This window comes from Gymnoscopelus microlampas (genome assembly GCF_963454915.1).
Source record: "Gymnoscopelus microlampas genome assembly, chromosome: 12".
NCBI lineage: Eukaryota > Metazoa > Chordata > Actinopteri > Myctophiformes > Myctophidae > Gymnoscopelus > Gymnoscopelus microlampas.
The window spans coordinates 26,674,769-26,691,869 of NC_139949.1; the positions used below are offsets into that span (position 1 = coordinate 26,674,769).

Consider the following 17,101-nt stretch of genomic DNA (forward strand, 5'->3'; position numbering starts at 1 on the left):
CAACCACAGATTTGCAACATACACATCAATGCTGGCATCCATATTTTTGGATACATTTGGATTGATTCAAGAATATTTTTTTTACAAATCAAACCCTGCGTAATGTGCGCATACATACAATACTGTACATACTCAAGCATGCACTCAACATGTTACCCAACAATCCAACTCTACATCAACTAAAGCATGACACGTGCAGATGTGGACATGCAAGTGCTTATTTGCATGTCTTCCCCAGTGCCTAAACAACTCAGGAAGAACAGCATGCATGTTTGTGAGAGTGTATGGGGGACGGCGATAAAAACAGACAAGTCGTTCAACCTTGTAGAGTTAAAACTCAGGTTCAGCAAATTTGTGTCAAACTAGTCCAAGTTTACAGGTCGGCTTGGAAAGCAAAAGGGTTATATGTGAGCCGCAGGCCTGGCGAGGCTTACTGGTCTGGTACATGGCCATGTGGCCTGGATCTCTTCTTGTCCCATTTCAATAATTTACTATAATGAGAGCGGAGCGCTCCAGTTTACCATCAGCAGGCAGCTCCTTTGTAGCCACCTGAATAACACAGCAGACTTCACAATATCCAAAGACCTATAAAAGCTTTTATTTATCCAGTGTTTGTTCAGCCTCAAGGCAAGCAATAAACACAATAAAGTAAACGTCTAGGGACGTGCTGTGTGTGATCTGCAATAAATGATGCAGCAACTAGACCCCCAACCGATGCTGATCCTGATTTTGCAGATTGCTAGACCACGATTACCGATGTTTTGTTCAAAATAATAAAATACAGTATATATATGTTTTATAAATACAATTATTTATGCAGTCCAAGGACGTGCACGCACGTCTACAAAAAATGTAATCAGGTGCTGTAATGACTAGCGAAAGAAAGGCAATGCGCACACCTTTTTGAATGCTCCCCCAAAAAGGTTGAATTTATATTGTTTAGCCCTTTTCACCTAGAATGACATGCCCAAAAATAGGGAAATTAGGTTGTAAATGGTTAAAAGTCAGGAAACATCAGCTGCATAATTACAGAGTAAAATAATGGCAGATACTGTATATCGGCCAAACCAAAAATACTGGTCGGGCTCTAGTCGCAACGTTTGCTGTCTATTCACTTCAACACTTGATGACAAGAAACAGTGGTGTGAGACACGGAGAGAGGAATGTTTTGCTAATATCAACAGGTGAAGGCCAACGCATGGTTAAATGGTAATTTACTGCACGAAGGCAACTGTGCAGACATTAAGATCACACGCACAACTGTTAATGTGTAGCGTGGCAAGATGTAATCCAGACAGAGATGATTCTTTCATCTTTTCACTTTCCTCTTCTTCCAGGGGCCCTTTCTAATTCACCCCAATGCCAGCGGGCCAATCACACTTTCCCCATATCCATAGCCACAAGTAGCTTTATACTGATTATACCAATTTCCCCTTCCGTACCTCTTGTTTAAGGGTGGTATGCCATCTATGGAATGTCAGAATGCAAGGTCGATGCATTGCATAACTGAGAGTGCGTGTGTCCTGAACATGCAATTATCAAAAAGGAGTTTTGACTCAGGCATGATACCTGGTTACAAGAACATAACAGACACAAATAATAATTTCATTATGGTATCCCATGCTGTAATTGTGGTGCCTACACCGATCATGACTTAAACGAGCCCTCCCGATAAAGCCCCAGGTCAGGCTCCAACTTCTTAGTTTACCGTTTGCATGTCTCCATGGCAACAATGTCATCCCTCTGTCATAAAAATAAATTTGCCCCATTCAGCAAAAATCTTTCTAAATGCTGTTAAGGCAAGAAATCAGTGGCTACAGCCCTAGGGCATGCTACAGACTGACACGTGCTGGGCACTGAGATTTACACCTGTCTCCAGCAATGTGCTTCACTATGAATGGGCCATGTCTGAACATTTGGATACATTATCAAAATGGGAACATTTAAGTGTTACCATGGACACAAAACAACTTAATAGTATCAAACAGGATCCAATTGTGTGCAAAACAAGTGGCTTCTCATGTCAAATGCTGTCTGTCTTGGCAGTGGAGGCGGGAGAAGGGATGCAAAAGGTCACATGGAGCACTCTCTGACGCCTTCTCTACTGGAACCCGTCTCACACAGGGATCCTGGGGGTTTGCTTAAAGTTTTTACAGCATATTAAACCTATAAAAACACTTTCATACTATTCAAAAATGTTCTCTTTCATGGCTGGGAGATATTCATTATCAGGGTAAAGTAAAATAACAAGAAAAAACAAGATGCATAGTTATCTTTGATCACTCCAAATGAAATGTAGAATGCCTCTACTTCTAGACAGCTTTGGATGAAGACCTTTTACAGGGAATAAAAGATATCTAAGGACATCCCTTCTTTTTGTAGGATTTTTGGTGCCTGCTTAAATTTGACAACCAAAGCCTGGACCGCTGGCATTTTCTGTCAGCCTACTGTCTGTCAAATAAAGGCATAAAAGCCCAAAAATAAATCATAAAAAAATAAAGTGACAACCAAATGAACCCTTGCATCCCTATTCTGGTGGCGAACATTCAGCGAAAACAGCAGATTTACAAGCTCTCAACGTGTCACATTGCGATGAGCTTGTAGATCGGCTGTATTCGGCAAAGAGATTGGTGTAGAGGGAAAAAGGAGCCGACCAAGTATAGAGCCCTGGGGGACCCTGGTCAACTAAGTATAGGGTTTAAGTGGTTAACTACAGTTAAAGATATGGTCTTTGGTCTATCAACTTACACAGCATAATACACAGAGTTATAGGCACTAAGTGAACACTTTATCAGACTGTCGTGGGACTCAATTCAACAGATGGGAAACTCTATATGAAAGATAAGTTTCAAAATCGTATACGTCGGACCATAAGAGCCTAAATCTATAATATCCCCAAATCCGTCTCGCAAAAACCACAATCTACCAAGTCTGCGGAATCTGTTTCAAGTTATTCAATGTGTTTTTTATTATTTAAATGTTAATGTGTTAAATTTGTAAAAAAAAAAATGGGGGAAGGGTGTCTTTAAAATGTGATAATAACATAGAATAAGCCACTAGCATGTATTCCCAAATTTACTATATTTAACAATTCTACAGATTGTTAAATCTTTTCTATGTAAAGCTTGGGGGTTGAGGTTGGAAACGAAAAGCAGCTGAAATGCTTATAGAAAAGGATAAATACATCTTTGTGGTTTGCCTTCTCCAATAACTGCAAAAATCTGTTCCAAGACTTTACAGTCAGCAGCAGGCTAACCTGTCCACTGTTAACTCAAGAGTGTGCTCCGAGTACAGCAGCTTCTGCCAAATGCATTCCTCACAACTATGTTCAAATCTACCAAAGTTTTTAAAACTACCAGACACTTGGCCCATGGGAAACCACTTGGCCTGTGTCAGCCTGCTGCACGAGAGAAACATTTCCATTCACACTGACTCACATACATTTCAAGTGAGCCAACAACAAGATACGGCTACAGAACATGATGCATTGGCTATGAGACTGTCAAGGTTATAACTGGTTTACGGGCCAAGACAGCAAATGCGTAGTATTTGATTGCACTTAATTACACTTATCTCCATGAACCTTAGCATCCCTGTTCTGGGAATGTCATAATAGACATTGGTAATTAATAATAGACATCATTCCGTGTAAACAGGCGAACATTCACTGAAAATAGTAGATCTACAAGCTTACAACGCATCATGATACATGGCTTTAGGTCAAACATAATATGTATTATTTATTTCAGTTTATTACTCATAGACAATAAAGATGATTGCTACTTGCTCTTCCTTTGTGCAGACTTACTCTCTCTCTTTCTCTGTGAGCCGGTCAGTGATGGTGTCCTTGATGGAGGAGCGTGAACCCTTATGGATCACTGGATATCTAAGAGGCACCTGCAGGAAGTACGAGATCATCAGGACCAGGTGTGCTGTGTAACCCAGGGCAACTGCCACACTCCCATCATCCTTTGCTGCAGGACCAAAGTAAACAGATGTCAACATTATAAGTGTAAAAATAAAGAGGCTGTCTTTTCTTGAACAGATCATGCTTGTAACAAGTTATTCAAGGATATTTTCAGTGAGCTGTATCAACACACAAATCCTCAAAGACATTGCTGTGTCATGTTTGATTTGTTAAGGATATTCTTTTATTGGATGAAAAAATAAACAGTCTGAACATAATTTATCTCCACAGCTCGAGAATACAAACAGAAATATCAAGACATCAAATAGAAGACACTTTGGTTAACAAACCATTAACAAGGTTAAAAGCATGCACATTTATGTGGGATTGCGTTTTCAAAATGATACAAAAAAGGGCTTTTGGTGGCACGTTCGTTCAAGGCTGAGAAATGCTGGCTGCTGCAGGATGCCTAATTTACTTCAGAAATGTGCCCGAGAAGCAAAAGCATCACGTACAATCCCTCTGAGCCCAACTACATTTTAGAGGATAATTAGATGCTTTTGTGAACATTTTGACACGGTTAAAAACTGAGTAAACCATCCAAGTAAGAGAAATGGTTTCAAGACAGCACACTAAGTGGTTTAAAGTTCTCAAACAGCAGCAGTGTGTACCGCTTGGGGCAAAGCCTTAAAAAGAAATCATGGTGTTTTTTATCTTAAGGCTTTGAAATAATAGACCACGGTCATGGCGAGTGGTGGACTGCCTGGCTCATACTGTGCGTTTTCCCTCCAAAACAGAAAAGAACCTGCATTGTATCATTCTTCCGTTCTTGGATTTTTTTACACCCATGAAGTACTAAGTACAGCTTTCCAGCTAAATCCGGTGGGGTTTCTCAGATGCTGCTTCTAACCGGACAGAAGGTCAAGTCAACTGATGACATGATCGTGCAAGTGACACCTCAGGGTGCAATAGGAGATTATTTTTGCCAATACCTACTTAGGGTTAGGTTGCGCTGACAGAGAAAGCCGAGTTGAGGGCAAAACGCTTAGGGAATTCACTACGCTGTGACCCCCTTTCCACTTTGTCCCCCTGGAAGGATTAGGACCTCCGTTGACCCTACTCCCTAATGTGGAACTCCACCCCCCCTCTGGGCCTTATTATCCGCTCTTTGACACTCAACCAGACATTTCGGGACTTGATCGAGCATTTTCTTTTCCTGCAGCAGACCCCACACATATCAGAGCACAGGTCAGAGGGTCGAGGTGAAGTGCAGGGTATCACAACTCATCCTTTCTCCACTCATACCAGTGATTCTCAATGGTTTTTCATTTTAAGGATCCCCAGTTTGCTATGCATTAGGCCACGTACCCCCATTTGAAATGTTTTGTTTTGTTTGTTGTGGGGGTTTTTTTGTATTTTTTTCTGTGACCCCAATCTACACTGTAAAATGTGGAGCGCCTTTTTAACTATGAGTGTACAAATGTCTTGAGAGAACATTTTCTTTTTTTGTACAATTTCTGAGTTACAGACCCAAACATTTAGCTGGGGACCCCCTGGAACACGCTCAAGGATGCCTGGGGCTCCCCAGATCCCACGTTGAGAGCCAGTGCCTTGTACTATCCCTCATCTGTGAAGACTAGAGGCCTGTGTGTCTAGTGACTAGTCTAGCCCATCACATGTGCTCCGGACAGTACTGCTAGGAATGAAGATAAGCTGGCTCTTACATTACATGCCAACACTCCAGACTCCAAATCGGCTGCTCACAGGACAGTCTGATTATATGAACAAGTGTTTTATCTGCTGCCACACACCACATGTTGGTGGTTTTATCCACTCACCGGTAGGTGTCCACCTACACTGGGCTGGAAGCGCAGTGGCGAAGAGACAGGCAGGGAGGAGGCGAAGGGCAAACACACTGTACTTCTATAGCCTGGTCTAAAGGATGTTAGCAGGTGGCCTGAAGCTGCAGGGAGTGATTGAACACAGGAGTAGTATCCTGAATTATGGACGGGTGGGGGCGGGGGGTTGGGCGGGCTTCCTCATCCGACCAGCTGTGAGGAAGGGGAGCTCAAGAATGCAGGGTATAGATGACAAGTGGGGGAGCGTTAAGGAGTCTTAGGGATGTCATGGTGTCATGTCCTGACTCAGTGCAAAATCATATTTATCAGAACTTGTGCGACTGTGGTATGCGGTAAAAAATGGCATCCTAAAGGCAACATCCTGCAATCCTCCTTGAAAACATGATGGCGATGACATTCAGGAAATCATAGCCAGATAAACCAATGATTTTCTTGACGCCTTGCACCAACTGTTTTTTGCTGAAGAGGCAGTGGTGGCTTCATGGCTAGAAAAGCTTCAAGTGCCACCTTGACAGCTGCTATAAAAGTGCCCTTGAGCAAGCCACTTGATCCTCAAGTAACAACAAAGCTACTGTTGCCAAGAGTCCAAGACTGGTTTTGTACCGTGCACCTGTTCTGAGATAGTTTCAGTGGTAAATATTGCAAGAGTTTACGTTTCAACCTCAGAGCCCCCACTCCTTATACAGTACTACTGTTTGCCTCTTGTTTGTATACTATTGGACTTATTTATTATTTCTATCATAATTTGGTCTACTTTATTTATATGTTTTTGATTGTACTTCATATGAAGCACATCCACCACCAGGTGCACCCCCCCTTCCTCCTTTATTTCCATTATTAAAATAAAATATAAAATTTAAAACCACAATCGTGTTTTTTGGTCTTCGTGTTTAAATCCACAGGAAATCATTTCTGCATTCTTGGCTGATGGGCAGCATTTTAAGGGGCTCAATGGAGTCAGCTTCCATAGAGAAAAGGTTGGTGGAAGGACTGTGTTCAAACCTTCTCCAGTGTGTTGCCTTTAACTCTATCAGGGTACTTAATCTGGCATATACACACACACACGCACAGCTATCTCATCCTCTCTGGCTCCCCTCATTACAAGGATGCATGTGTCAAACAGTGTCTTCGTCATGGAACAGTATTTAGATTGGAGCTCAGCAGTGGTTGACTCACCCTAGATATCCTAGACAAGAGGACCTAACAGCGTTTATTGTGGGCAGATCGTTTCTACAGCAGGGCTAGCCTGGAGGACAGTGGGTGGGTGGTCAACCCATTCCTGACAGCAAGGCTACTTCAAACCGACACCAAAATGTTAGTTTTGAGTTCTCGGGGTGTCCGGGTATCCGGGCAAGGGTAAAGTTACTGCTACAACCGTGGCGACAGGGGCTTGATTCCCCCCACTGTGCCTTGCCAGGGCACTTCAACAAACACAATTAGCTGTGTTCGCAGTGGAAAGCGATCTCTATCGCTTACACCAGGGGTAGTCATTAGTGTAAGCCTTACACTAATGACTAAGGCTGTTCAGCAAAGAGTGGCAGTGGGAGAGATTGCGTTTTTTGTGTGTTATGCCTTCGCTTCACTGTCAGAAACACTTGATCAAAAAGATAATTTCTATCTTCTTCTTTTTTTGTTCCCTGCACCAGGTTTTCACCCCTGTACATCCGTGTGTGTGTGTGTGTGTGTGTGTGTGTGTGTGTGTGTGTGTGTGTGTATCTGTGTGTCCATCTGTGAACAGCTAATCTCCAGCACCGCATGCACACTCCCAGTAGGCCAAGGAAGAACCTCTACGCCAAAATGTGCAAATCGGCCTCATGGTGGCGCTATAATAGGCCGATTCATAGGTTGTACAGTAAGAAATGAATCCCCCTGGATTCCCACATACTGTAGGCCCCGGCCATTTGTGCCAGACCAAAAATCTTCTTCAAAACAACGTTTTTGTTAATACTCCAACAGATTTGATCCAAAACTAACACAAATCAGTACACATTATCTCTGGAGTCATGTGATGTATCAGTCAGATTTTCCATATTGCGTTCAGATGGGTTATAATTTACTTCCAAATGTGTGGGCCTGGTTAGAAAACCCCGACTGGTGAAGGTCTGCACACCGAGGAGTGCACTTTTCTAGTTTTTAAGTTGCTCAACAGAAAGAGTGTTGAGCAGACTTCTTTTCAGTTGGAAATATGTCATTCTTCTTGACGGACATGTGTTGTGCAACAAAGTAAATTTGCCTTATGTTTTCCTATAACCCTGAGTCACTCCCTCTCACACACACACACACACACACACACACACACACACACACACACACACACACACACACACACACACACACACACACACACACACACACACACACACACACACACACACACACACACACACACACACACACACACACACACACACACACACACACACACACACACACACACAACTTACCTTGGAAGTCCTCTGAATTAGGCAGCTTGACTCCACAGATGACATAATCAGACTGATTAACCTGGAGAGTCGAGTAAAAGGTTTTATATCAAAAACAAGGCACAGACATCAAAGATGCAGACAAGTGAGACTAACTCCCCATGGCAAAACCCTGGCCCCAGTGCTGATAGCTACTGTACTCACTGTAGACCACTGGGTCTCATTTAAGTAACCGCATTCACTTTATCTCACATTATCGGCAACAAAGTAATGAAAATAGTTTAGTTTAGTTTTAAGCTGGAAGCTAAAATCAAGCATCAAAGTAGAACATGAAGGCATAATATTAAATTCAAAAAGGACATATTGCTTTGGGCAATTTATAAAATGTGACATCTGCCATACATCAACTTGTACAGTACAGTAAGTCTTTACAAGGCAAATCGGGTGAGAACGCTTGGGTGGCACAGGGGTTCGAATATACAGTGGTGCATCCAACATGCTGGGCATCTATACAAACACAATTGGCTGTGTTCGTGGGAGGGAGCCGGGAGGGGAGGGTGATCTTTGTCAGTGCACATACTTCTACGGGCTGGGGTGGCGCCTGTCAGCGGGAAATATTGAATGGGAGGAGTAGAACGGAGGCACTACATCCTCCCGGTTGGAGCTCCTCACTGTCAGGTGAGCCAGTAGGGTACAACAGGAGTGGCAAGCAGTGGGAGGAATGAATTGCCATAACGTTTTATGAGCAAATGGGGTGAATTCTACCCTGCATACAGTTAGTGTGGTGTGTGTGGGGGTGCGCTCCAACTCACAACGTCAATGGGGTAGATGTACGAGAGCTCCGACAGGAGCTGGCGACAGCGGAAGGTGAGCTGGGCGTTGGACTTGAGGAACTGCTCTCTGGAGAGACAAAGACAGACACACAAACAACATGGTTGTAGTAACATTTACCAACGGTGACTGAGAGAAAAGCTATAGACAAGAGGTGGAGAAGAGTATGCAGAGAGGCAAGGTTAGAGAGGCTTATCAAAGGAGGAGACCACACATGTACTGTACTAGAGGTGCGGGTCGCTTCGCGACCCTTCCGTCTAGTCGCTGGCGCGAGGCTCTCGTGTAGCATGGTGTGTGTATTTGTTGCACCTTTATTGTGAAGGAACCACCGGAAGTGCTAAGCTATTCATGCCGTTCCTTGTTACATAACACTGTGAGATGCTACATAGTGTCACAGAAAGCCCCAAAAGTCACCAAAATAACACTGTTCAACGGGCAAATTAGTTAGCATTGATGACATTGACCACACTAACGTTCATACAGGTTGTTGATAAGATGTTTAGCGTAGCCGTTTGAGTGACGACAGCAGCGTTGGTTACCGTTAGCGTTAGGCGCATGCTAACGCTATCGCCGACATCCGTCGGGCGGCCCGGTGTCACTACCAGCCGAGGCTTATTCTTGCGCATTAGGCCGCGATTTCCGCAGGGCCACTGCCTCGTGCCCTGCGTGTCTATTGACATTTGTAATGGTCAGAAATGTAAGTTGGGCTTGTTTGTGTGAGAATATTTCCACATTGGTTCGAAATGTGTGCTTATTTGAGCATTGAGGAGTTAACTGTGCAGGAGCTGTGTGGAGCGAGCGAGCTGGTGTTTTCAATGGCCGTCGCTGCTTTGTGTTCGGCTGGGGCCGTAGCCGTTCGGTGATGGGCGGGGTTTTGGGGTTGCCATGTCCAGGAGTTGTAAGCGCGAAGTGGCGTGTAATTGGTTTGGGAAAGTGCGTCGACGCATGCGCAGTGCGCAGGGCGGTGTTTTTGCATCAAGCTGGTTGCTTGTTGCTCGCGCGCAATCTGGCAACAGTGATGGAACTTACTCGCCGGCAAACATTCGACACTGGATTCAAATTGTAAGGTAGATGGGAAGGAGAACTGAGTCTGGGGCAGTAGGGCAGAGCGAGGAAATCAGTGGTGGAGGTGACTCCAGAGTTAACGCTAGAGAAAGGCTTAAGTAGGCTTAAGTATACAGTAGGTATAAGTACTGTAAATGAGAGAAGGGGCTGAAAGTTGGAGCTGGAATCCATAGAGAGAGCGAGAGCGAGAGCGAGAGAGAGACAGAGAGAGAGAGAGAAAGAGAGAGAATGTGTGCAGTGTAATGAGGGGTGACATCACAGTGATGAGGAGTAGGCTAGCCAGCTTGTTTACCTAAGCCTTGCTTGAATGAGAGAGTTAATCATCCCAGGCGCTGAGTCATCACTACTCTAATTGTAACAGCAACTCAATTATCATGACTCCCAAATTACCAACCACTACACATCCCAGTGGGACACTTCCAAATCACTGGGTCAGGTTGCCTTAACCCTGCTAGTTGGCTGGCTGACATCCTGTGACCTGACAAGGTGAGAAGTGGAGACGGCTGGAATAATGTCTGCTTTAAATGCTTCTTAATGTCCAATGCTACTGTGGTAAAATGTCAGAACGAACAAACTTGTATGTGCACAGGGGTAAAACAGGGGTCTGTGCTGGCACCTGTGCTCTTTTACAAAACTGCCTACAGAGTGGTTGCTTGAGCTGCAGTATGCAGATGCTCTTATTGCACAGTCCCCATAGGACCCCCAATCCATCCATGCAGTCGTTGTCAGAGCTTACAGCACGATGGGACTGTCTGTCAACACCACCAACGGCGTTCCAGAACTCCACCCACCCTGCATGTCCTCACCATAGACCACAGACAAGTCGCAATTGTTCCATCACTCAAATATCTGGCCGGCATTCTCTCAGAGGACTGCAGCATTGACCATGAAATCCAAAACTGGATCAAGCAAGCATCTGCTGCCTTTTGGGAGACTTGGTCTTTCAGAACAAGAAACTACTTCTGCACACCCACATTGCCGTCTATCAATTCGTCTGCATCACCAGCTGTGAAGCCTGGGTCACCTTCAGCCAACAAATCCAGTCACTAGAATGCTTCCGTAAAGGATGCTGCAGGGCATCCTGGGGTTCACCTGGTATGATCATGTGCTTCATACTGAAACACCTGTTAAGAACCAAATGCAGATGTTTCAAAGCCATGATGACACCAGTTATGCTGGCTTGGGCATGTTGTCATTAGGATGCCCGAAAATCAACTGCCCATATAGTGTTATATGGCCAGCTACAGACACTCTTGATGAAGGTCCAGTGGGACCGAAACATCTATCAATTTGAATAAAAGAGGCTGCTGAGCAAGAGCAGTGTGCGGGACCTTTTGTTCATGAGAATATTTTTTCATGTTTGCTTCAGTTTTCACTGTCCAACGCACCTGCATCCAAAAGAAGTGGATGTGCGAATACTTCCTTTACATATATGGCCAGCGTACACCATAGCCAACACGCACCAGGAGGGCAGAACAGACACAAAGACCAGCCCTGAAGTCCTTGGAGGATACTGCTGCAGACAGAGAAATCTGGCAGCTGTGCTGCATAGATGGGACTCACAGGCTAGAGGAGCAGACGAAAGAGAGGAGAGAGAAAAACATCTCTGGATGCCACCACTACCACATGCCCCACCTGAAATAAAATGTGTGCTTCCAGGATTGGATTATTGTTGCTAAATGAACAACGATAAGCAAGTAAGTCCGGTTTAGGGATCACATAGTGACAGGAGACTCTTCACCTATCGGAACCGCTTGCCGGTCATCAAATTAGTGGCTTAGGAATACGACAAAAACAAAAAAAAAATCTGTGAATTCAAGTCTCCATGGGGTGACTAATCAAAAGAAAAAAGTCATTTTGGGGGTGAACTATCCCATTAAGTAAAAGGGGGGGGGAAATTACATCAATATTATATTTTGCTGAATCAATTGTGACTTTGGGTTAGTAAACATCATATTGTACCAAGGCTCATGCACATGGGGGATCACTTTTAGAAGTCTGTTGTCTGGTTCAATAGCATCAAATGGAGGATAATCTCTGTGTCTAATGTCTGCACAGCATTACACACAGATACAGTACATTCAGTAAAGAAATCTGTCCCCAATGTTTTCCTTCACATTGAGGAACAGTACTAATGTCATGTGAAATTCATGTCAATGATTTGGTAGGTTGCAGCTGTACAGTATACAGTATACAGTATACAGGAATAAAGCAATGAACTTCATGACTCCTTTTCCTTCTCATTTCTATCTTAATCTTGGTTCTCCAATTCCAGCCATATTACGCATCAGGCCAAGGTGCTGTAAGAGCTTACACAATCAAAACTGATGCAAAATATCTAACAAAAAGACTGATATATTCAGTCATATAAATAAAACAGACACAGCTGGCCAGTGTGAAAACTGTTGCAATTCAAATGCCAACATAAAGCATGGGGTTCCTTGCTTCTCAAGATAATACAGGACTGCTGTTGCTGCAATACAGAGAACACTGTCTTCCTTGCCAAACACTATTGATTTGTGTTTAAAACACTATGGATCGTTTTTCTCTGCTCTTAAGTACAGGCAATGAGTCAACACCTCTTTGCATAATCCAGTGGCCCAACAAGTCATATACTTTGTTCAACTCTTATGCCTGATTTATAATTGGTTTTGTGTGCTGATTTATACTTTGTGGACACTGATCTTCAAGCTCGCTTCAAACGCGTTGCTATGCATGTTGAGCTTGTAAATCACTATTTTCAGTGCAAGGCACCCGCGTGCAACAAAGTATATCTCAGAGCAGGCTTTAGTGTGTGTGTTCCCCACAAGAGAGTGCCCTCGTTCAGTACTTAAACAAACCACTGCTTGGGGAGCGGTGTGGGTAATAACCGATAATTTCACACACATGAAAAGGCTTTTGGTGGAGAGAATCCTTATTGAACGTGATGCGTTCTTCCCTCCCAGCTCCTCGCCTTTCACTTGGATTTCCTATCTGGCTTTGCTTGTGGTCGGTAGGGCGCTCATTATTACCATTCCCCAGACTGCGGCTGCTTTGTACAAGTTAAAAGAAAAGACAAAGATTAGTGCATGTTGACGGTTTGATCTGACCCTTTCTAGAAAATGCCCTTCTCTCTTTGGAAGGGTTTACCTTATCTGGCTGGTTAAGCTAAGACGCAAAGCCCTTCGCAAGTGCTTGCATAAACTAAAATACCCAAAGTTATGTTTGCCACTGCCATTCTTCTTACGTTTGTTCTGAGAATCTATCTCACAAGCATGTTTTCCTTCATTCATCCCCTTTATTGCCCCTTCAGGGCGGCAACAGCTTAAAGGTCCAGGTTTGTGTCAAAAAGGCTGGCAGTTTCAATCCCCAGAATGGCTATGAGAATCTGGACAGAGAAAGTGGATGAGTAACGCTCACCCCTCCCTCAACATCTAAACCTTTCAGGAAGGCACTTAACCCCCCTATGGCTCCAGAGGAGTGGCTCAGTGTCCACCCTTCTGGTCAAACTGGGCAGCTCCCAGATGTGAATTTACACACGTAAATCTTGTGTGGATGTGGAACAGATCTGTGATGAAATGAGCGTGCAGTCTCTGTAAAACCCTTCCCCGTTTAAATAAACTAAGCAAAGCTATAAAAATAAATAAAAAATAAATACACCTTTCTGAAGAAATCAAAACTAAATAGACATTGCCACAGAATGGACTTGTCACAGAATGGACATTCGACAGCCGCATGAGCGTCAGTGTTAATTTCCTGTTACTGGCCTGTTCTTTGGCTCCTTGCTGTTCTTCCGAAGGCTCTGGCTTAGCATCTGTGGCTGCCAGGTACACCTCAGACAAACAAATGCCGTATCTGCAGGGTCAACACCCACCTCGTGCTTCTACCACCAGGCCAAGGCAAACACAATCAGACATGGGCCTTTAACACAATGTGCATACAATGTGCATACTGTACAAACAGGCAGCGCCAGCCTCAACAACATCCCCCTTTGTGGGGGTGAGGGGGCAGCAATCTTCTCAGTGTTCGGAACAACTGACCAGTACATTGGCGCACATCATTGTATGAAACCTGGATAATTTCAAGCAGATGGGGAGGGAGTGTAACAGAAAAGGATGTGCATACTGTACGTGTGTGTGTGTGTGTGTGTGTGTGTGTGTGTATGTGTGTGTGTGTGTGTGTGTGTGTGTGTGTGTGTGTGTGTGTGTGTGTGTGTGTGTGTGTGTGTGTGTGTGTGTGTGTGTGTGTGTCGATAAAGACATACTTAATTGTAGGTTCACACATACCTCTTGGCAGTACATTCTTTCTGAAGCTTGGTTAAGGACTCCTTCTCCTCCTTCAGATTTTGGTGCTGAGTGGAGAACGCTTCCTCTGAGGGAGACAGAGAGAGAGAGAGAGAGAGAGAGAGCAAATTACCAGGTGTGTTCTGTTCTGGTAAATTTGCACAGGTGGGTGGGCCTGTTGTTGGTCCACTGCCAGCCGCTATTAAACTTCAGCAACATCAAATAGTTCTTTTGATCAGGCCAAAGCCATTTCCTCTTGACACCACATAAAACCACACAACATGTGTATGATGATTACAGGATTTGTCAGACTATGTAAATACAGAGTAAGGAAAATAAATAGAATCAGCTAGATAAGGATCAAGAGATGACACAGCTTGTGCATGTTAAGTAACCACAACACGGACTTGAGATAATATCCAGATAAACCCTGCCATAAACACTGAACAAGGACAGCTTATAATAGCAACAGAATATTTCTTCTGGGGTACTCACTAGAAGTTCACTGACTATTGAAACAAGGTGCAACATCTTAGGAAGAGCTTACGTTTTGAGATCATCTACAACTGAACTTGATGCAGATAGTGTAGTCACACCAGCTATGTGCCAGAGCTCTCTAGATCGCTGAAGGGCTCGCTGTACTTTGTTCATCAGGGTTTCCCACACCGAACACAGCAGATCTACAAGCTCACAATGTGAGCCTGTAGATCTTCTATTTTCGGTGTGCACAGGCGCACAATGAAATATAAATCCGGCTTAACCCTAACCTTGCACCACGTGCTTCCTCTCTGCTCAGACGAGTGTCCTACTGTAGAATGCGGGTGTACGGGAAACAGATGGAGGAGAAAGTAGCGAAGCTCACAGTAGGGGCATTTCCATCAGATTAGCCAGGGAGACTGATAGTGTCAAGAAGCGATAAGGGAGACCATCACAGGGTTTTAAGTGCTGACTTGAAAACGCAGTTCGATACCACCTGCGTGGAACCGGGCTATACACTCGCTTTCATGTAATGCCCAGCTCTGCTCAATCCATCTATCTTTTTATCCTTTCATCCTCCTACCTGTAACTCATTCCAGTGTGTATGAAGGCATGGGCCAGCAGGCTAACATACCACAGCAGTGTAAAAACAGCATGTGTGTGTCTGTGCGTGCATGTGTGCGCGAGTATATGTATGTGTGTGTGTGTGTGTACGAGCAAGAGAGCATGTGGACAAATGTGTGTGTATATCATACTTTAAATGTGTTATTACTGTGCTGCTCCCCAGAGTTGTTGTGTGTCATGCTCAGGGAGAGACCCACACCGACACAGATCAGTCACCTACATGATACTACACATGGCAAAAGATCAGGGTGGTTGTACATTTTATGAAGACCAGGCAAATACTGGACGTGAGCGCAATCTAGAAGTGGAACATGAGTTAATGGAAAGGTTAACCGACTGCAAAGAATGAGATTGTTACAAATGTTTTACTAATACACCGTAATGCTGTTGTAAAAAAATCATATTTGCTCACTGCTACTTTATTACCAGTCCAATATAACACTAGTATTTTGCACAGATTCACCCCTAGAACTACCGAATATTGTTGAAGGGATTTTGTTTTTCAAGAAAACCCATTCACCACAAAAAAACCTACATACAGTACTGTATACGAACTTCAAAGCTGCTCTTCACTGTCAAACGAGCCAATTTATTTATGTATTGTTATTTATTTGTCTCACACGTTCTAACCCAAAAATGTAAACAGTCTTTTTTTCTTTTCTTTGAATGAGTGATTGTCAGTAAATGAGTTTAAATTTGCCACATCCATCACACATTTTAACTTAAACACAGCTTTGTGAAATTATCAAAAACAAAGCCTGTAACGTTTAGAAGAGGGATATTTCTATTTCTACAATATAACTTTAAAATTAGTACATTCAAGTCAAAACAAAGTATAACAGTATAATCAAACACAATCGAACAAAAGACTGTAGTGAAAATGTTTAGCTCATCCACTACGACTCACTGTATAGTTGACTTTACTGCCGAACATTTTCCAAAGCATACCGTAGTTTGATTTTCAAGGATACCATTGGATTCCATTCATTTCAGTACATCTATTGAGAGTGTAATGGCCCTTTAATTACACAATTATTTACACAAAATGCCAGGGGGAAAATTGAGCTCATATGTGTTATGGGGCATTAATATTATTTTTAGTGGCCATGTGAAGTTCTCTCCAACCTGTTCTCTGTTTTTGTGTAGTGTAAGCCTGAAGTAAACCATTCTTAACACTGTGTGGGAGAAGAAAGGATGGAATGTTAGCTCTATCCAGCTAAAACGACCCAATAGAATAGACTTGTCTTTATCAAATCTGCTCAAGCCCAGATATGTGGGTGGCTTGGCAGACACAGAGTCAGTGGGGAAGCTAGCACTAAAAGCTGACGGACAGTTCAAGGAAGAGGAAGATGCAGCAAGGCAGGCAGTAAAAGAACATTTTAAGAAGCTGTGGCATTTCTCTGGTGACTCCTTCATGCTCCCCCAAACTTTTTTTCCTGCACCCCAGTCCCAGTAACTCATTAGCAAGAGTAGATCGACAACAATCCCAGTCACCCTTCAACCTCATTCCCTTTTGCCCTCACTAAACATGGCAACCAGCTGAAGCATATACTGTAGCAGTGTCAAATCTGAGGGACAGGCAAGTAAGCCTCTAATGATGATAGCTTCAGTATGAGACCTTTCCTCGGAGGTGACAAATGCCCCCACTCTCTT

General features: G+C 43.6%; 1 protein-coding gene across 1 annotated transcript in view; it reads right to left on the minus strand.

Moving 5' to 3' along the window:
• uvrag (UV radiation resistance associated gene) overlaps positions 1-17,101 on the minus strand; it is a 105,767-nt gene that overhangs the window by 53,825 nt on the left and 34,841 nt on the right. Inside the window, exons 9-12 of the mRNA XM_084073275.1 lie at positions 14,351-14,435; positions 9,002-9,089; positions 8,211-8,271; positions 3,809-3,974 (exon numbers count right to left, since the gene is read on the minus strand). Coding sequence (XP_083929401.1) covers positions 3,809-3,974; positions 8,211-8,271; positions 9,002-9,089; positions 14,351-14,435 — 400 coding nt within the window. The remainder of the gene's footprint in view (positions 1-3,808; positions 3,975-8,210; positions 8,272-9,001; positions 9,090-14,350; positions 14,436-17,101) is intronic.